Source organism: Oncorhynchus kisutch, unplaced genomic scaffold (assembly GCF_002021735.2).
Source record: "Oncorhynchus kisutch isolate 150728-3 unplaced genomic scaffold, Okis_V2 scaffold686, whole genome shotgun sequence".
In the NCBI taxonomy this organism is placed as follows: Eukaryota; Metazoa; Chordata; class Actinopteri; order Salmoniformes; family Salmonidae; genus Oncorhynchus; species Oncorhynchus kisutch.
In genome coordinates, this window is record NW_022262631.1 from 654,410 (window position 1) to 676,135 (window position 21,726).

At 44.9% G+C, this 21,726-nt stretch overlaps 1 protein-coding gene across 1 annotated transcript in view; it reads right to left on the reverse strand.

The window, feature by feature from the left end:
* The window catches only part of LOC116361451 (tudor domain-containing protein 3-like), a 47,486-nt gene extending 26,092 nt beyond the window's left edge, over window positions 1–21,394 (reverse strand). The window contains exons 1-4 of the mRNA XM_031815883.1: window positions 21,166–21,394; window positions 20,054–20,138; window positions 16,315–16,380; window positions 10,767–10,927 (exon numbers count right to left, since the gene is read on the reverse strand). Coding sequence (XP_031671743.1) covers window positions 10,767–10,927; window positions 16,315–16,380; window positions 20,054–20,138; window positions 21,166–21,203 — 350 coding nt within the window. The 5' untranslated portion in view covers window positions 21,204–21,394. The remainder of the gene's footprint in view (window positions 1–10,766; window positions 10,928–16,314; window positions 16,381–20,053; window positions 20,139–21,165) is intronic.
* Between the last annotated feature and the right edge of the window lie 332 nt (window positions 21,395–21,726).

Here is a 21,726-nt window from a genome sequence, read left to right on the forward strand (position 1 = left end):
ATAAGACAGGTCATATGTTAACCTAATATTGGATTAGGACAAAAACAAAAAGATAGAAAATCTATTGTTATCAATCTTTGATAGGACAACGGTCACAAACAACAACAGACAGTTAACCAGACAGTGTTTGGTATGAAAGCAAGTTTTTTTTTTGGGGGGGGGGGGGCAGCTTTAATTAGAAAATTGGAAACAACAAATCATCACGATTCATTTTCCCTTCCTAAAACTCTTAATCCAGCCAGCTATATGCCTGTGATTGGCTACTGCAACAAGGGCTAGCCATGCCAAAAGAACAGCTTAGCTTAAGTTACCCACAAACCTCTCTGTCCTGTCAGACCGTGCCCTATCCAGACCATCTTCTAAATGACACGCTGTGTTGCAGTAGGATGGTGAGACTGAGGGATTGTGTCCTAAAATAGCACCCTATAGAAACAGATGTGTCATTTAGAAAAGTGGTCTGGATAGGGCATGGCCTGTGGCCAAAAGTAGTGCACTATATAGGGAATAGGGGGGGGCCCAAATTGGGACACACCCTAGGAATAATCCCATTCCCGGTTCAGGCCGTTCTCATTTTAAATTAACAGCCCAGTTCTGATCATCACCACCTCTGAGCCCCGGCTCGCGTCCCAAACGGGATCCTATTCCCTATGTAGTGCACTACTTTTGACCAGGGCCCTATAGGGAATAAGATGCCATTTGGAATTCAGCCTCCCTAGTCCTCTCATTAAAAAGCACAGGGACTTAGAGGGATGTCCAGCTGCTGATGCAGCAATTAGGGATTTCACTTCCAACCCAATGGCCCAGTACGTCTCAAACGGCAGCCACTCCCCCTACATTTGTAGCTGCACGCCGCTACAAACTAACCTCTTTCTGTTTCCTTCTATCCATCCTCATCCATCTCGTTCGTTTCTTTTCTCTCTCTCGCTCTCTCTCTCTCTCTCTCTCCCCTTCTCTCTCTCTCTCCTCTCTCTCTCCCCTTCTCTCTCTCTCCCCTTCTCTCTCTTCTCTCTCCCTCTTCTCTCTCTCTTCTCTCTCTCTCTCTCTCTCTCTCTCTCTCTCTCTCTCTCTCTCTCTCTCCCCTCTCCCTCTCTCCCTCCTCCATCTCTCCTCCCTCTCTCTATCTATCTACTATCAGAGCTAGCTGATATCAACAGAACAGACACTAGTTAGTGTTGTCATAATAAAAGGGTTGTACTGTTCTCTCCTCGCGGATAGATTCTGGGCAAGCTCTCCTCTCCGTCCCAAATGGGACCCTAATCCCCTTTGTAGTGCACTAACATCGTTTTGAGTCCATAGATAATAGGGGACCATGTGGGACTCAGCGTTCCTCTCCGGCCACTCCACCTGTAGGGGCTGGCTGGTCGCCACGGCAGCCGTCGCCGCGGACGCTGCTTGGATGGAGTTGTAATTAAGGAAACGGATTGGTAGCGGATCAGCCACTGACGAGTGGAAATTGCAGAAGGAGGAGAAGAAAGCGAGAGAGATGGAGACCTGGGGAGGGAGGGAGTGGAGGGAGGAAGGAGGGAGGAAGGGAGTGGAGGGAGGGAGGGAGGGAGGGAGGGAGGGAGGGGAGTTCAGAAAGTCACCAACATCGGTCTGTGCTTCCATTCCAAAAGCAAGACGAGAGTTTTGGTTGAAAATGAGGATCTACGATACTGGCTGATTGGTAGACAGGAGTGAAGCAGCACCGGTCTACAGGTCAGTCTACAGGTCAGTCTACAGGTCTACACAGGTCTACACAGGTCATTCTACAGCATCAGTCTACAGGTCGGTCTACAGGTCTATACAGTCAATGGGAGGTGATTTGTAGACAGGAGTGAAGCAGCATCAGTCTACAGGTCAGTCTACAGGTCAGTCTGCAGGTCAGTCTGCAGGTCAGTCTGCAGGTCAGTCTACAGATCAGTCTGCAGGTCAGTCTGCAGGTCAGTCTACAGGTCAGTCTACAGGTCAGTCTACAGGTCAGTCTACAGGTCTATACAGTCAACAGGAGGTGATTTGTAGACAGGAGTGAAGCAGCATCAGTTCTACAGGTCAGTCTGCAGGTCAGGAGGTGATTTGTAGACAGGAGTGAAGCAGCATCAGTCTGCAGGTCAGTCTACAGGTCAGTCTGCAGGTCAGTCTACAGGTCAGTCTACAGGTCAGTCTACAGGTCAGTCTGCAGGTCAGTCTAACAGGTCAGTCTGCAGGTCAGTCTACAGGTCAGTCTACAGGTCTATACAGTCAACAGGAGGTGATTTGTAGACAGGAGTGAAGCAGCATCAGTCTACAGGTCAGTCTACAGGTCAGTCTACAGGTCAGTCTGCAGGTCAGTCTACAGGTCAGTCTACAGGTCTATACAGTCAACAGGAGGTGATTTGTAGACAGGAGTGAAGCAGCATCAGTCTACAGGTTCAGTCTACAGCATCAGTCTACAGGTCAGTCTACAGGTCAGTCCTGCAGGTCAGTCTACAGCATCAGTCTACAGGTCAGTCTACAGGTCAGTCTACAGGTCAGTCTGCAGGTCAGTCTACAGGTCAGTCTGCAGGTCAGTCTACAGGTCAGTCTACAGGTCTATACAGTCAACAGGAGGTGATTTGTAGACAGGAGTGAAGCAGCATCAGTCTACAGGTCAGTCTACAGCAATCAGTCTACAGGTCAGTCTACAGGTCAGTCTGCAGGTCAGTCTACAGCATCAGTCTACAGGTCAGTCTACAGGTCAGTCTACAGGTCAGTCTGCAGGTCAGTCTACAGGTCAGTCTACAGGTCAGTCTACAGGTCAGTCTACAGGTCAGTCTACAGGTCAGTCTGCAGGTCAGTCTACAGGTCAGTCTGCAGGTCAGTCTACAGGTCAGTCTGCAGGTCAGTATACACGTCAGTCTACAGGTCAGTCTACAGGTCAGTCTACAGGTCAGTCTGCAGGTCAGTCTACAGGTCAGTCTGCAGGTCAGTCTACAGGTCAGTCTACAGGTCAGTCTACAGGTCAGTCTACAGGTCAGTCTACAGGTCTACAGTCAACAGGAGGTGATTTGTAGACAGGAGTGAAGCAGCATCAGTCTACAGGTCAGTCTACAGGTCAGTCTACAGGTCAGTCTACAGGTCAGTCTGCAGGTCAGTCTACAGGTCAGTCTGCAGGTCTATACAGGTCAGTCTACAGGTCAGTCTACAGGTCAGTCTACAGGTCAGTCTGCAGGTCAGTCTACAGGTCAGTCTACAGGTCAGTCTGCAGGTCAGTCTACAGGTCAGTCTACAGGTCAGTCTACAGGTCAGTCTGCAGGTCAGTCTACAGGTCAGTCTACAGGTCAGTCTACAGGTCAGTCTACAGGTCAGTCTGCAGGTCAGTCTACAGGTCAGTCTACAGGTCAGTCTGCAGGTCAGTCTACAGGTCATTCTACAGCATCAGTCTACAGGTCAGTCTACAGGTCAGTCTACAGGTCAGTCTACAGGTCAGTCTGCAGGTCAGTCTGCAGGTCAGTCTACAGGTCAGTCTGCAGGTCAGTCTACAGGTCAGTCTACAGGTCAGTCTACAGGTCAGTCTACAGGTCAGTCTACAGGTCAGTCTGCAGGTCAGTCTACAGGTCAGTCTACAGGTCAGTCTGCAGGTCAGTCTACAGGTCATTCTACAGCATCAGTCTACAGGTCAGTCTACAGGTCAGTCTACAGGTCAGTCTACAGGTCAGTCTACAGGTCAGTCTACAGGTCAGTCTGCAGGTCAGTCCTACAGGTCAGTCTACAGGTCAGTCTACAGGTCAGTCTACAGGTCAGTCTACAGGTCAGTCTGCAGGTCAGTCTACAGGTCAGTCTGCAGGTCTATACAGGTCAGTCTACAGGTCAGTCTACAGGTCAGTCTACAGGTCAGTCTGCAGGTCAGTCTACAGGTCAGTCTACAGGTCAGTCTACAGGTCAGTCTACAGGTCAGTCTGCAGGTCAGTCTACAGGTCAGTCTACAGGTCAGTCTGCAGGTCAGTCTACAGGTCATTCTACAGCATCAGTCTACAGGTCAGTCTACAGGTCAGTCTCAGGTCAGTCTACAGGTCAGTCTGCAGGTCAGTCTGCAGGTCAGTCTACAGGTCAGTCTGCAGGTCAGTCTACAGGTCAGTCTACAGGTCAGTCTACAGGTCAGTCCTACAGGTCAGTCTGCAGGGTCAGTCTACAGGTTCAGTCTACAGGTCAGTCTGCAGGTCAGTCTACAGGTCATTCTACAGCATCAGTCTACAGGTCAGTCTACAGGTCAGTCTACAGGTCAGTCTTACAGGTCAGTCTACAGGTCAGTCTAACAGGTCAGGTCCGTACAGGTCAGTCTACAGGTCAGTCTACAGGTCAGTCTACAGGTCAGTCTACAAGGTCAGTCTACAGGTCAGTCTACAGGTCAGTCTACAGGTCAGTCTACAGGTCAGTCTACAGTCAGTCTACAGGTCAGTCTGCAGGTCAGTCTACAGGTCAGTCTGCAGGTCAGTCTGCAGGTCAGTCTACAGGTCAGTCTGCAGGTCAGTCTACAGGTCAGTCTACAGGTCAGTCTACAGGTCAGTCTGCAGGTCAGTCTACAGGGCAGTCTGCAGGGTCAGTCTACAGGTCAGTCTACAGGTCAGTCTGCAGGTCAGTCTACAGGTCAGTCTACAGGTCAGTCTACAGGTCAGTCTACAGGTCAGTCTACAGGTCAGTCTGCAGGTCAGTCTACAGGTCAGTCTACAGGTCAGTCTGCAGGTCAGTCTACAGCATCAGTCTACAGGTCAGTCTACAGGTCAGTCTACAGGTCAGTCTACAGGTCAGTCTACAGGTCAGTCTGCAGGTCAGTCTACAGGTCAGTCTGCAGGTCAGTCTACAGGTCAGTCTACAGGTCAGTCTACAGCATCAGTCTACAGGTCAGTCTACAGGTCAGTCTACAGGTCAGTCTACAGGTCAGTCTACAGGTCAGTCTACAGGTCAGTCAACAGGAGGTGGTTTGTACTGTATGGACTTCTAAATGGTCATTCATAATCGATAGCAACAGTGTGTCACCAAGACAGTTACTTTCTTCAGTCATTTTTACCCTTTTACATGAGGTACACATTCAGATTACTAATATATTTTGACGGAAATCAATTGAAATGTCATAAAATGGCATTTCCTTATGAAAAAATATGAAAAAGCCCTGTCTAACAAGGCGGGGGGGGGGGGGGGTCTACTAAGCTATATGGAATTGTTTTAAAAGGTCATAAAATTGCATTTCCTTACTAAGCTATATGGAATTGTTTTAAAAGGTCATCAAATTGCATTTCCTTACTAAGCTATATGGAATTATTTCAAAAGGTCATACCAAGGACCATTTATCTATTTGATTTCGAATTTTAAGACCCCTTGAAGTATAAAAAAAACATTTTGGGGGTGGAATTTTTTTATTTGGCCTTACGGCTATTAGACAATAGAAACGCATTGAATAACAGATTCACTGCATGAAACAGATCCCCCCCCCCCCCCAATCATAAGGAAGTTTGTTCTGAAGTGTCTGTCCAATATCTAAGAGATATAAGATCAGGAAACTATTTATAATTTTGGGATCATGTATTTTATCCCTTATTGTTGGCACTAAACTATCTCCATATATCTTCCCATTCATTTTTTAAACTCGTTTCCCGGGGACAAGACCAAATGAGTCTTGTGAGGCTTGTTGGTGTCCTAGAGCAAAACAACCGTTTCGTGAGAGTCTCGATTCGCTGTGCCGTGGACATCGACTATAGAGGGTTAAAGAGGAAGGATTCACTGTGCCGTGGACATCGACTATAGAGGGTTAAAGAGGAAGGATTCGCTGTGCCGTGGACATCGACTATAGAGGGTTAAAGAGGAAGGATTCGCTGTGCCGTGGACATCGACTATAGAGGGTTACAGAGGAAGGATTCGCTGTGCCGTGGACATCGACTATAGAGGGTTACAGAGGAAGGATTCGCTGTGCTGTGGACATCGACTATAGAGGGTTAAAGAGGAAGGATTCGCTGTGCTGTGGACATCGACTATAGAGGGTTAAAGAGGAAGGATTCGCTGTGCTGTGGACATCGACTATAGAGGGTTAAAGAGGAAGGATTCGCTGTGCTGTGGACATCGACTATAGAGGGTTAAAGAGGAAGGATTCGCTGTGCTGTGGACATCGACTATAGAGGGTTAAAGAGGAAGGATTCGCTGTGCTGTGGACATCGACTATAGAGGGTTAAAGAGGAAGGATTCGCTGTGCCGTGGACATCGACTATAGAGGGTTAAAGAGGAAGGATTCGCTGTGCTGTGGACATCGACTATAGAGGGTTAAAGAGGAAGGATTCGCTGTGCTGTGGACATCGACTATAGAGGGTTACAGAGGAAGGATTCGCTGTGCTGTGGACATCGACTATAGAGGGTTAAAGAGGAAGGATTCGCTGTGCTGTGGACATCGACTATAGAGGGTTAAAGAGGAAGGATTCGCTGTGCTGTGGACATCGACTATAGAGGGTTAAAGAGGAAGGATTCGCTGTGCTGTGGACATCGACTATAGAGGGTTACAGAGGAAGGATTCGCTGTGCTGTGGACATCGACTATAGAGGGTTAAAGAGGAAGGATTCGCTGTGCTGTGGACATCGACTATAGAGGGTTAAAGAGGAAGGATTCGCTGTGCCGTGGACATCGACTATAGAGGGTTACAGAGGAAGGATTCGCTGTGCCGTGGACATCGACTATAGAGGGTTACAGAGGAAGGATTCGCTGTGCTGTGGACATCGACTATAGAGGGTTAAAGAGGAAGGATTCGCTGTGCTGTGGACATCGACTATAGAGGGTTACAGAGGAAGGATTCGCTGTGCTGTGGACATCGACTATAGAGGGTTACAGAGGAAGGATTCGCTGTGCCGTGGACATCGACTATAGAGGGTTAAAGAGGAAGGATTTGCTGTGCTGTGGACATCGACTATAGAGGGTTAAAGAGGAAGGATTCGCTGTGCTGTGGACATCGACTATAGAGGGTTAAAGAGGAAGGATTCGCTGTGCTGTGGACATCGACTATAGAGGGTTAAAGAGGAAGGATTCGCTGTGCCGTGGACATCGACTATAGAGGGTTACAGAGGAAGGATTCGCTGTGCCGTGGACATCGACTATAGAGGGTTACAGAGGAAGGATTCGCTGTGCTGTGGACATCGACTATAGAGGGTTAAAGAGGAAGGATTCGCTGTGCTGTGGACATCGACTATAGAGGGTTACAGAGGAAGGATTCGCTGTGCTGTGGACATCGACTATAGAGGGTTAAAGAGGAAGGATTCGCTGTGCCGTGGACATCGACTATAGAGGGTTAAAGAGGAAGGATTCGCTGTGCTGTGGACATCGACTATAGAGGGTTACAGAGGAAGGATTCGCTGTGCCGTGGACATCGACTATAGAGGGTTAAAGAGGAAGGATTTGCTGTGCTGTGGACATCGACTATAGAGGGTTAAAGAGGAAGGATTCGCTGTGCTGTGGACATCGACTATAGAGGGTTAAAGAGGAAGGATTCGCTGTGCTGTGGACATCGACTATAGAGGGTTAAAGAGGAAGGATTCGCTGTGCTATGGACATCGACTATAGAGGGTTACAGAGGAAGGATTCGCTGTGCTGTGGACATCGACTATAGAGGGTTAAAGAGGAAGGATTCGCTGTGCTGTGGACATCGACTATAGAGGGTTAAAGAGGAAGGATTCGCTGTGATATTGTATGCAGTGTTCATACCTTCATACCACATATACACCTGCAAAATCATGCAGCGAAACAACACAGAGAGAAGGGCCGCCTTATATAGGAGTAATTAATTGATGACTAGATATTCAGATGGAAGGCCCTATCTAGGAGTAATTAATTGATGACTAGATATTTCATGACGGAAGGCCCTATCTAGGAGTAATTAATTGATGACTAGATATTCAGACGGAAGGCCCTATCTAGGAGTAATTGATGACTAGATATTCAGATGGAAGGCCCTATCTAGGAGTAATTAATTGATGACTAGATATTCAGACGGAAGGCCCTATCTAGGAGTAATTAATTGATGACTAGATATTCAGACGGAAGGCCCTATCTAGGAGTAATTGATGACTAGATATTCAGATGGAAGGCCCTATCTAGGAGTAATTAATTGATGACTAGATATTCAGATGGAAGGCCCTATCTAGGAGTAATTAATTGATGACTAGATATTTCATGACGGAAGGCCCTATCTAGGAGTAATTAATTGATGACTAGATATTCAGACGGAAGGCCCTATCTAGGAGTAATTAATTGATGACTAGATATTCAGATGGTATGGCCCTATCTAGGAGTAATTAATTGATGACTAGATATTCAGACGGAAGGCCCTATCTAGGAGTAATTAATTGATGACTAGATATTCAGATGGAAGGCCCTATCTAGGAGATAGATTTTTTGCTTAGGGTATTGTGTGTAGATTGATCAGTGGGGGGGGGGGGGGGGGGACGATGTGGGGGGGGGACGATGTGGAGGGGGGGGAAACGATGTGGGGGGGGACGATGATGTGGGGGGGGGGGATGATGTGGGGGGGGGGGGACGATGTGGGGAGGAACGATGTGGGGGGGTAACGATGTGGGGGGGGGGCGATGTTGGGGGGAAACGATGTGGGGGGGGGGGCGATGTTGGGGGGAAACGATGTGGGGGGGAAACGAAAAATCAAGGGGTCTGAATACTTTCTGAGTGCACTGTACATATATTTGTTGTTGTTGTTGTCTCCGTTCCTGGCACAGTACGACGGTACTTTTCCTGGGTGGTACTTGTACGCTGGAATGCAGTCCAGAAAAACCAAATGATTTACTAGGTGTTGGTTCTGTGCCTTCGGAGGAAGAAGCGGATAGCCTTTTGATGCTAACGCGCTACTCTGTTCCAACTGGTCGCGACGGTGAAGATCGAGAGAGAGTTTCAGTAGCTGATCTTGTTCCTGTGGCCGTACTCATCATGTATCTCCTAGTAGATTTACTAGGTGTTGGTTCTGTGCCTTCGGGAGAAGAAGCGGATAGCCTTCAGGTGTCTGAACTAGTTGTTATCTACCTGATCTGGGACAGGTGTGGGACAGGTGTATGAACTAGTTGTTATCTACCTGATCTGGGACAGGTGTGTGAACTAGTAGTTGTTCTCTACCTGATCTGGGACAGGTGTCTGAACTAGTTGTTATCTACCTGATCTGGGACAGGTGTAGGACAGGTGTCCGAACTAGTTGTTCTCTACCTGATCTGGGACAGGTGTGTGAACTAGTTGTTATCTACCTGATCTGGGACAGGTGTATGAACTAGTTGTTATCTACCTGATCTGGGACAGGTGTGGGACAGGTAGTGAACTAGTACTTGTTCTCTACCTGATCTGGGACAGGTGTCTGAACTAGTTGTTCTCTACCTGATCTGGGACAGGTGTGTGAACTAGTAGTTGTTCTCTACCTGATCTGGGACAGGTGTATGAACTATTTATCTACCTGATCTGGGACAGGTGTGTGAGCTAACGCGCTACTCTGTTCCAACTGGTCGCGACGGTGAAGATCGAGAGAGAGTTTCAGTAGCTGATCTTGTTCCTGTGGCCGTACTCATCATGTATCTCCGAGTAGCAGTGCTGATCTACGGTCAGATCACCCCTGTCTATTTACTCTTATTCATGGAGATTTAAAAGACAATAAACTGATCTGAAATCAGCACCTCCTACTCTATGGAGATTGATACAAGCGACCTCTGAGTTTAGCCTGGTGTTTAAGAAGTAGATGTTCCTTACCTGATCAATCAAACTGATTAGCCTGGTGTTTAAAGTAGCTAATCAAATCAGATTAGCCTGGTGTTTAAAGTAGCTAATCAATCAGATTAGCATGGTGTTTAAAGTAGCTGATCAATCAGATTAGCCTGGTGTTTAAAGTAGCTAATCAATCAGATTAGCCTGGTGTTTAAAGTAGCTAATCAATCAGATTAGCCTGGTGTTTAAAGTAGCTAATCAATCAGATTAGCCTGGTGTTTAAAGTAGCTAATAAAATCAGATTCGCCTGGTGTTTAAAGTAGCTAATAAAATCAGATTAGCCTGGTGTTTAAAGTAGCTAATCAATCAGATTAGCCTGGTGTTTAAAGTAGCTAATCAATCAGATTAGCCTGGTGTTTAAAGTAGCTAATCAATCAGATTAGCCTGGTGTTTAAAGTAGCTAATCAATCAGATTAGCCTGGTGTTTAAAGTAGCTAATCAATCAAACGGATTAATTAATTGATCTGGGAAAGGTGTTTGAACTAGTAGTTGTTCTCTACCTGATCTGGGACAGGTATTTGAACTAGTAGTTGTTCTCTACCTGATCTGGGACAGGTGTGTGAACTAGCTGTTCTCTACCTGATCTGGGACAGGCGTGTGAACTAGTTGTTCTCTACCTGATCTGGGACAGGCGTGTGAACTAGTTGTTCTCTACCTGATCTGGGACAGGTCCTGAACTAGTTGTTCTCTACCTGATCTGGGACAGGTGTCTGAACTAGTTGTTCTCTACCTGATCTGGGACAGGTATGTGAACTAGTTGTTCTCTACCTGATCTGGGACAGGTGTGTGAACTAGTTGTTCTCTACCTGATCCGGGACAGGTGTATGAACTAGTTGTTCTCTACCTGATCTGGGACAGGTGGGTGAACTAGTTGTTCTCTACCTGATCTGGGACAGGTATGTGAACTAGTTGTTCTCTACCTGATCTGGGACAGGTGTATGAACTAGTAGTTGTTCTCTACCTGATCTGGGACAGGTGTATGAACTAGTAATTGTTCTCTACCTGATCTGGGACAGGTGTGTGAACTAGTAGTTGTTCTCTACCTGATCTGGGACAGGTGGGTGAACTCGATGCCCACAGCGTTGGTGTGTCCGTCTGTCATCTGCAGCCGCAGCATCCTGGGGGCTCCCTGAGACTCCTCGTTGTCCTTGGGAGCCGAGACGTTCCTCACCTTCTGAACCTGCAGCACACATGGACCGTCCAACTGAGGGTGGGTACGGGGTGAGGAAAAGATGAAAGACAACGGTCGTGTTAATTAGGGCACACACGGACCGTCCAACTGAGGGAGGGTACGGGTGAGGAAAAGATGAAAGACAACGGTCGTGTTAATTAGGGCACACATGGACCCTCCAACTGAGGGTGGGTACAGGGTGAGGAAAAGATGAAAGACAATGGTCGTGTTAATTAGGGCACACACGGACCGTCCAACTGAGGGTGGGTACGGGTGAGGAAAAGATGAAAGACAACGGTCGTGTTAATTAGGGCACACACGGACCCTCCAACTGAGGGTGGGTACAGGGTGAGGAAAAGATGAAAGACAACGGTCGTGTTAATTAGGGCACACATGGACCCTCCAACTGAGGGTGGGTACAGGGTGATGAAAAGATGAAAGACAACGGTCGTGTTAATTAGGGCACACACGGACCCTCCAACTGAGGGTGGGTACAGGGTGAGGAAAAGATGAAAGACAACGGTCGTGTTAATTAGGGCACACACGGACCGTCCAACTGAGGGTGGGTACAGGGTGATGAAAAGATGAAAGACAACGGTCGTGTTAATTAGGGCACACACGGACCGTCCAACTGAGGGTGGGTACAGGGTGATGAAAAGATGAAAGACAGCGGTCGTGTTAATTAGGGCACACTGTAGCAAAAACCTTTTTTTACAGCCAGAGAGAGGGGTCCGTATTCATTAGGCACCAAACGGATCAAAACAGACAAAGCGAGAGGGGAGCTGAACTTGTCCAATAAGGACATTTTTTTCGCTCCGGTGTGTCCTAATGCCAGGGTTTGTAGCAGTAAAGACATCAGCCTTGTAACCACGAACTGGCAAACAACGTCACCAGATGGTTCCAGCTTCAATAACTGCTCCTCTGGGATGAATAAAGTTGATTGAATTGAGCCTCGCCGTCTCCTCGCTCAGACGGACCTTACTGCTTTTACAGTTGAAGTCGGGAAGTTTACATACACTTAGGTTGGAGTCATTAAAACTAGTTTATATTCACTTAGGGTGGAGTCATTAAAACTAGTTTACATCCACTTAGGTTGGAGTCATTAAAACTAGTTTACATACACTTAGGTTGGAGTCATTAAAACTAGTTTACATACACTTAGGTTGGAGTCATTAAAACTAGTTTACATACACTTAGGTTGGAGTCATTAAAACTAGTTTACATACACTTAGGTTGGAGTCATTAAAACTAGTTTATATACACTTAGGTTGGAGTCATTAAAACTAGTTTACATCCACTTAGGTTGGAGTCATTAAAACTAGTTTATATACACTTAGGTTGGAGTCACTACAACTAGTTTACATCCACTTAGGTTGGAGTCATTAAAACTAGTTTACATACACTTAGGTTGGAGTCATTAAAACTCGTTTACATACACTTAGGTTGGAGTCATTAAAACTTGTTTTTCAACCACTCCACACATTTCTTGTTAACAAACTATAGTTTAGGAAAGTCGGTTAGGACATCTACTTCGTGCACGACACAATTAATGTTTCCAACAATTGTTTACAGACAGATTATTTCACTTATAATTCACTGTATCACAATTCCAGTGGGTCAGAAGTTTACATACACTAAGTTGACTGTGCCTTTAAACAGCTTGGAAAATTCCAGAAAATTATGTCATAGCCTTAGAAGCTTCTGATAGGCTAATTGACATCATTTGAGTCAATTGGAGGTGTACCTGCGGATGTATTTCAAGGCCTACCTTCAAACTCAGTGCCTCTTTGCTTGACATCATGGGAAAATCTAAAGAAATCAGTCAAGACCTCAGGAAAAAATTGTAGACCTCCACAAGTTTGGTTCATCCTTGGGAGCAATTTCCAAACGCCTAAAGATACCACGTTAATCTGTACAAACAATAGTACACAAGAATAAACACCATGGGACCACGCAGTCGTCATACTGCTCAGGAAGGAGACGCGTTCTGTCTCCTAGAGATGGACGTACTTTGGTGTGAAAAGCGCAAATCAATCCCAGAACAACAGCAAAGGACCTTGTGAAGATGCTGGAGGAAACAGGTACAAAAGTATCTATATCCACAGTAAAATAAGTCCTATATCGACATAACCTGAAAGGAAGCTCAGCAAGGAAGAAGCCACTGCTCCAAAACCGCCATTAAAAAAGACAGACTACGGTTTGCTACTGCACATGGAGACAAAGATCGTACTTTTTGGAAAAAATGTCCTTAGGTCTGATGAAACAAAAATACAACTGTTTGGCCATAATGACCATCGTTATGTTTGGAGAAAAAAGGGGGAGGCTTGCAAGCCGAAGAACACCATCCCAACCGTGAAGCACAGAGGTGACAGCATCATGTTGTGGGGGTGCTTTGCTGCAGGAGGGGCTGGTGCACTTTACAAAATAGTTGGCATCTTGAGGCAAGAAAATGATGTGGATATGTTGAAGCAACATCTCAAGACATCAGTCAGGAAGTTAAAGCTTGGTTGCAAATGGGTCTTCCAAATGGACAATGACCCCAAGCATACTTCCAAAGTTGTTGCAAAATGGCTTAAGGACAACAAAATCAAGGTATTGGAGTGGCCATCACAAAGCCCTGACCTCAATCCTATAGAAGATCTGTGGGCAGAACTGAAAAAGCATGTGCGAGCAAGGAGGCCTACAAACCTGACTCAGTTACACCAGCTCTGTCAGGAGGAATGGGCCAAAATTCACCCAACTTATGTGGGAAGCTTGTGGAAGGCTACCCGAAACATTTGACCCAAGTTAAACAATGTAAAGGCAATGCTACCAAATACTAATTGAGTGTATGTAAACTTCTGACCCACTGGGAATGTGATGAAAGAAATAAAAGCTGAAATAAATCATTCTCTCTACTATTATTCTGACATTTCACATTCTTAAAATAAAGTGGTGATCCTACCTGACCTAAGACAGGAAATTTTTGCTAGGATGTACCTGACCTTCCTTAACGCTGATGTACCTGACCTTCCTTAGCGGCCATGTACCTGACCTCCCTTACCGGCCATGTACCTGACCTCCCTTAGCGGCCATGTACCTGACCTCCCTTACCGGCCATATACCTGACCTCCCTTACCGGCCATGTACCTGACCTTCCTTAACGGCCATGTACCTGACCCTCCCTTACCGGCCATGTACCTGACCTCCCTTACCAGCCATGTACCTGACCTCCCTTACCAGCCATGTACCTGACCTTCCTTAACACTGAAGTACCGTTAAACAGAGTGTGTTTGTTCTTCAGGTCCATGCTGTAAACAGAGAAGTGGCAACTAAAGAGCCATAAAGAAATAACACGACTCAGATGGTTCTTTTCACAGCTCTGGTTCTGATTCCCTCGTTTACATTCAACTGAGGTTTACACGTCCCAATTTAAATAGTTTCTGGGCTCCAAGAGCTGGCATTCTGCGGCATATTCAATCACCTCTTTGTAAATGCAGTACATATTAATCGCAGTCTAGTGATAACCAACTCTGGGAAAAGAGCAGAGATAATAATAACTTAATGCAGACAGACTGAGAAATTCTGAATCCTCAGCATTGATGGCGCTTCCCCTGTTAGACTAATGCAGAGTGGGAGTTGTACTTACCTGAAAGGAGTGCAATATCTTATACAGAGCCTAAGGAGGACCGTGGGTTATTATCTCTCTGAGGACCGTGGGTTATTATCTCTCTGAGGACCGTGGGTTATTGGCTCTCTGAGGACCGTGGGTTATTAGCTCTCTGAGGACCGTGGGTTATTAGCTCTCTGAGCTTTAGGAGGAATGTGGGTTATTAGCTATCTGAGGACCGTGGGTTATTAGCTCTCTGAGCTTTAGGAGGACCGTGGGTTATTAGCTCTCAGAGCTTTAGGAGGGCCGTGGTTTATTAGCTCTCTGAGCTTTAGGAGGACCGTGGGTTATTAGCTCTCTGAGCTTTAGGAGGACTGCGGGTTATTAGCTATCTGAGGACCGTGGGTTATTAGCTATCTGAGCTTTAGGAGGACCGTGGGTTATTAGCTCTCTGAGCTTTAGGAGGACCGTGGTTTATTAGCTCTCTGAGCTTTAGGAGGACCGTGGGTTATTAGCTCTCTGAGCTTTAGGAGGACTGCGGGTTATTAGCTATCTGAGGACCGTGGGTTCTTAGCTCTCTGAGGACCGCGGGTTATTAGCTCTCTGAGCTTTAGGAGGACAGTGGGTTATTAGCTCTCAGCTTTAGGAGGACCGTGGGTTATTAGCTCTCTGAGCTTTAGGAGGACCGTGGGTTATTAGCTCTCAGCTTTAGGAGGACCGTGGGTTATTAGCTCTCTGAGCTTTAGGAGGACCGTGGGTTATTAGCTCTCTGAGCTTTAGGAGGACCGTGGGTTATTAGCTCTCAGCTTTAGGAGGACCGTGGGTTATTAGCTCTCTGAGCTTTAGAAGGACCGTGGGTTATTAGATCTCTGAGCTTTAGGAGGAACGTGGGTTATTAGATTTCTGAGCTTTAGGAGGACCGTGGGTTATTAGATCTCTGAGCTTTAGGAGGACCGTGGGTTATTAGCTCTCTGAGCTGTAGGAGGACCGTGGGTTATTTGCTCTCTGAGCTTTAGGAGGACCGTGGGTTATTAGCTCTCTGAGCTTTAGGAGGATCGTGGGTTATTAGCTCTCTGAGCTGTAGGAGGACCGTGGGTTATTAGATCTCTGAGCTTTAGGAGGACCGTGGGTTATTAGCTCTCTGAGGACCGCGGGTAATTAGCTCTCTGAGCTTTAGAAGGACCGCGGTCAGAGAGCTAATTACCCGCGGTCCTCAGAGAGCTAATAACCCTCGGTCCTCCTACAGCTCAGAGAGCTAATAACCCACGGTCTGGGTAATTAGCTCTCTTTGCTTTAAAAGGACCGTGGGTTATTTGCTCACATACAAATTCATTCATTCATTCATTATCCCCCTCGTTATCATCTGTGGCTTTTTCTCAGTAGAACTCAGTGCAACTCCCCACATGGCTGAAGGAAGGAATGAAGGCATTTTAAAGCTGGTGTGACAGAGACATCTAGTGGCCTTTGGAAGTAGTGCATTTTTCTGTCTTTCTCAAACGTGCATAGGACAGTGTAACCAACAGGGTATCAAACCCGGGTCAGGTGCATGTTGTTTTCAAGGCTGAGATAAATAGCCCACTGAGCTAAAGCCTAGGAATTAGCTTTCTATGTAGCCATGTGTCTTCAGCATGGTTACTCACCATAGCAGTCTAGCTTGACTAACCTCCATCCACTATTAGACAATCCTGGTGGTTCGAACTTAGTTTTTCTTCTGTATACATATCTGTGCTAACACACACACACACACACACACACACACACACACACACACACACACACACACACACACACACACACACACACACACACACACACACACACACCGCCTCACCTTCTCCACCCGGCCACTGTTGATGTCCGCAGGGAGAAACTTCCTGCCAATAGGCCTCAGGTCACTCTGTAGAGATAGTCACAGAGACAGGGGGGGGGGGGGAGAGATAAGCAACACTTATCCCAACCAACATATTAGGCAGACAATGAGATGACCTGTAGTAAACCTCGAGATGCATAATTGAAAAGCAATGTAGAGAAACCTGTTTTGAAAGCACTGGCGAATATTGGCTTGAATCTTGATTCTCCACACGTCTCTCAGAGTGGGCAAGAGCACACCACTAGTCACGGACATCAAAAACTATTGGATTGGTTTTAGTCTGATTAGTCTGATTGGGGCGGCAGGGTAGCCTAGTGGTTAGAGTGTTGGACTAGTAACTGGAAGGTTGCAAGTTCAAACCCCCGAGCTGACAAGGTACAAATCTGTTGTTCTGCCCCTGAACAGGCAGTTAACCCACTGTTCCTAGACCAGTTAACCCACTGTTCCTAGGCCGTCATTGAAAATAAGAATTTGTTCTTAACTGACTTGCCTAGTTAAATAAAGGTTAAAGTAAAACTGTAATGTACAATGAATTGGTACAGACAGCCAGACGTGTACAAATGTTCCTTACAAGCCAGAATGTTTAATACAATGACATTTGAACTTACTCTCCCCGTTTGTCTCTTCCCCTGCTTAGACTAAATATCCACAGGAAGGTATTGTTTACCTGACATCGTAGAGAGCCAGTAGGTATGTGGTTTGGTACTGAGGTAAAGTGAGTTTTATATTGGATATTTGGATTCCAATCTTTAAAAAAAAAAAAAAGATTCAGAATATACCATTTTCATTGTCACGGCATACTTGGTTCAATCGCTGTTGATAGAATATACCATTTTCATTGTCACAGCATACTTGGTTCAATCGCTGTTGACAGAATATACCATTTTCATTGTCACGGCATACTTGGTTCAATCGCTGTTGACAGAATATACCATTTTCATTGTCAAGGCATGCTTGGTTCAATCGCTGTTGACAGAATATACCATTTTCATTGTCAAGGCATGCTTGGTTCAATCGCTGTTGACAGAATATACCATTTTCATTGTCACGGCATACTTGGTTCAATCGCTGTTGATAGAATATACCATTTTCATTGTCACGGCATACTTGGTTCAATCGCTGTTGATAGAATATACCATTTTCATTGTCACGGCATACTTGGTTCAATAGCTGTTGATAGAATATACCATTTTCATTGTCTCGGCATACTTGGTTCAATCGCTGTTGACAGAATATACCATTTTCATTGTCTCGGCATACTTGGTTCAATAGCTGTTGATAGAATATACCATTTTCATTGTCTCGGCATACTTGGTTCAATCGCTGGTGATAGAATATACCATTTTCATTGTCTCGGCATACTTGGTTCAATCGCTGGTGATAGAATATACCATTTTCATTGTCACGGCATGCTTGGTTCAATCGCTGTTGACAGAATATACCATTTTCATTGTCACGGCATGCTTGGTTCAATCGCTGTTGACAGAATATACCATTTTCATTGTCTCGGCATGCTTGGTTCAATCGCTGTTGACAGAATATACCATTTTCATTGTCACGGCATACTTGGTTCAATCGCTGTTGATAGAATATACCATTTTCATTGTCACGGCATGCTTGGTTCAATCGCTGTTGACAGAATATACCATTTTCATTGTCACGGCATGCTTGGTTCAATCGCTGTTGACAGAATATACCATTTTCATTGTCACGGCATGCTTGGTTCAATCGCTGTTGACAGAATATACCATTTTCATTGTCACGGCATGCTTGGTTCAATCGCTGTTGACAGAATATACCATTTTCATTGTCACGGCATACTTGGTTCAATCGCTGTTGATAGAATATACCATTTTCATTGTCACGGCATACTTGGTTCAATCGCTGTTGATAGAATATACCATTTTCATTGTCACGGCATGCTTGGTTCAATCGCTGTTGACAGAATATACCATTTTCATTGTCACGGCATGCTTGGTTCAATCGCTGTTGACAGAATATACCATTTTCATTGTCACGGCATGCTTGGTTCAATCGCTGTTGACAGAATATACCATTTTCATTGTCTCGGCATGCTTGGTTCAATCGCTGTTGACAGAATATACCATTTTCATTGTCACGGCATACTTGGTTCAATCGCTGTTGATAGAATATACCATTTTCATTGTCACGGCATGCTTGGTTCAATCGCTGTTGACAGAATATACCATTTTCATTGTCACGGCATGCTTGGTTCAATCGCTGTTGACAGAATATACCATTTTCATTGTCACGGCATGCTTGGTTCAATCGCTGTTGACAGAATATACCATTTTCATTGTCACGGCATGCTTGGTTCAATCGCTGTTGACAGAATATACCATTTTCATTGTCACGGCATGCTTGGTTCAATCGCTGTTGACAGAATATACCATTTTCATTGTCACGGCATGCTTGGTTCAATAGCTGTTGACAGAATATACCATTTTCATTGTCACGGCATGCTTGGTTCAATCGCTGTTGACAGAATATACCATTTTCATTGTCACGGCATGCTTGGTTCAATCGCTGTTGACAGAATATACCATTTTCATTGTCACGGCATACTTGGTTCAATCGCTGTTGACAGAATATACCATTTTCATTGTCACGGCATGCTTGGTTCAATCGCTGTTGACAGAATATACCATTTTCATTGTCACGGCATGCTTGGTTCAATCGCTGTTGATAGAATATACCATTTTCATTGTCACGGCATGCTTGGTTCAATCGCTGTTGATAGAATATACCATTTTCATTGTCACAGCATACTTGGTTCAATAGCTGTTGACAGAATATACAATTTTCATTGTCACGGCATACTTGGTTCAATAGCTGTTGATAGAATATACCATTTTCATTGTCTCGGCATACTTGGTTCAATCGCTGTTGATAGAATATACCATTTTCATTGTCTCGGCATACTTGGTTCAATCGCTGTTGACGAGAGATTCTGGGCTTTGAACACACTAAAAAGTCACTTAAAACAATGACTTTCCTGTGGAGATTTTGTCTCAAATTTAGAGCAGCGGAAGGACAAACCACACAAACCCCCGGTAGAGTCAAACTTTACATGTCAATTTAATCAACATTCTGGCTTGTAAAGGAACATTAACACCATTGTGCTCACAAATGGCCCAGAGGCTGTCTATACCAATTAAGTGTGATAACTTTTTTTTTTTTACCTTTATTTAACCAGGCAAGTCAGTTATTCTTATTTTCAATGACGGCCTGGGAACAGTGGGTTAACTGCCTGTTCAGGGGCAGAACGACAGATTTGTACCTTGTCAGCTCGGGGGTTTGAACTTGCAACCTTCCGGTTACTAGTCCAACTCTCTAACCACTAGGCTACCCTGCCGCCCCAGATTGTTGTAAAGCATTGGCTGGAGGCACGGGGGAAGTGTGCAAGTACAAACAATGGTGGAGAATTGGAATGCAGCCATATTAGTGTGACTTTCATTTATCTGACATACCGGCAAAACATTCAATAAGCAATATTCAAAGCAATGTAGAGGAATCTGTTTTACACAAACCTGTTTAAATGAGGTCGACTGTAAGCACAACGTCTCTTTTCTACTCAAACCCCTGGGGTCAGTTAAATGTACATCTACACAGGTGAAAGGGGGAAACTTTTTTTTTTTTGGTATACTAGAAGAGAGATGTGAGAATACTAGCTACTTACATTGAGTGCAATGCGAATAATGTAATTAGCTGAGGGGTTCTCAGAAGTGCCTTTCAACTCCTCTATTCCTTCGTCTGTAAGGTACCTGTGTAGGAGGTCAACCAAAAGAGAGGGCTCACATATCAGTGGCGTAACCAATGCACTGTGGTTATTAAACAACAACACTCCAGCTAGCCACAGTGAACAAACACATTGAAAATCAAAAGCTAGCCAGCCAACTCGCATATCACTCAAGTGTATTTAAATAACATAGCTAACAACTGACTAGCAGATCAACTTTGAAGATATATTAATAGCTAGCTACAGTAATGTAGAGCTAGCTAGCTACAGTACAGTAATGTAGAGCTAGCTACAGTAATGTAATGTATTGCTAGCTACAGTAATGTAATGTATTGCTAGCTACAGTAATGTAATGTATTGCTAGCTACAGTAATGTAATGTATTTCTAGCTAGCTAAAGTAATGTATTGCTAGCTAGCTACAGTACAGTAATGTATTGCTAGCTAGCTACAGTACAGTAATGTATTGCTAGCTAGCTACAGTACAGTAATGTATTGCTAGCTAGCTACAGTACAGTAGTGTAGAGCTAGCTACAGTACAGTAATGTAGAGCTAGCTACAGTAATGTAATGTATTGCTAGCTACAGTACAGTAATGTATTGCTAGCTACAGTACAGTAATGTAGAGCTAGCTAGCTACAGTACAGTAATGTATTGCTAGCTACAGTACAGTAGTGTAGAGCTAGCTACAGTACAGTAGTGTAGCGCTAGCTACAGTACAGTAATGTATTGCTAGCTACAGTACAGTAATGTAGAGCTAGCTAGCTACAGTACATTCATGTATTGCTAGCTAGCTACAGTACAGTAATGTATTGCTAGGTAGCTACTAAGCTTCAAATGAGCATACACGGCCTTGTTAGTTAGCATATCAAAGCTAAACATGCTAAAATGTTTAGTCCGTAGGCCAGAAATGTCATAGATCTATCTACATTATCACAGGCATCACAGTATGTGAGATCCTAAATGAGGTGTTAACTAGAAAAGCTAAAGCTATGCTAGCAAAGTGAACGTGTAATGTAGCTAGCTAGCTAGCACATTAGCCACAAGCTACCCACCAGCCTTCTTTAGTGAGGGCTAAGTTGATTTCAGCCATTTTCTTTCAAATAAAAAAAATAAAGTATCAAATGCAAATATAGTCGATGAACTATTTAATTTGTGGATTATCCATTGTTTTTTTAATCTTTAATAATTAGTCCGATAATCAATGAGTTTAGCCGGATATTTTTAGCGTTTTGCCGGACTAAAAACAAATGACCTCCCGTTGGAAGAGACGTCAAAGTTGAATCTGATACTCGTCGGCAAAGAGGGAAGGAAGAAAAACAGCAGCCCCAGTGGCAAAGACAGTCACTACATCTCCGGTGCTTTTATCAATCCAATGATCTATCTACTACACTCTGTGAAATATAATAATATTAGTTTCAATTCACCTTTATTTAACCAGGGAGGCAAGTTGAGAACAAGTTCTCATTTACAATTGCGACCTGGCCAAGATAAAGCATAGCAGTTCCATGTATACAACAACACAGAGTTACACATGGACTAATACAAACATACAAGTCAATAAGACTGGTTTTAATGTCTATGGTCACTGACTGCAAAGAGGCCTGGGGTTGAGT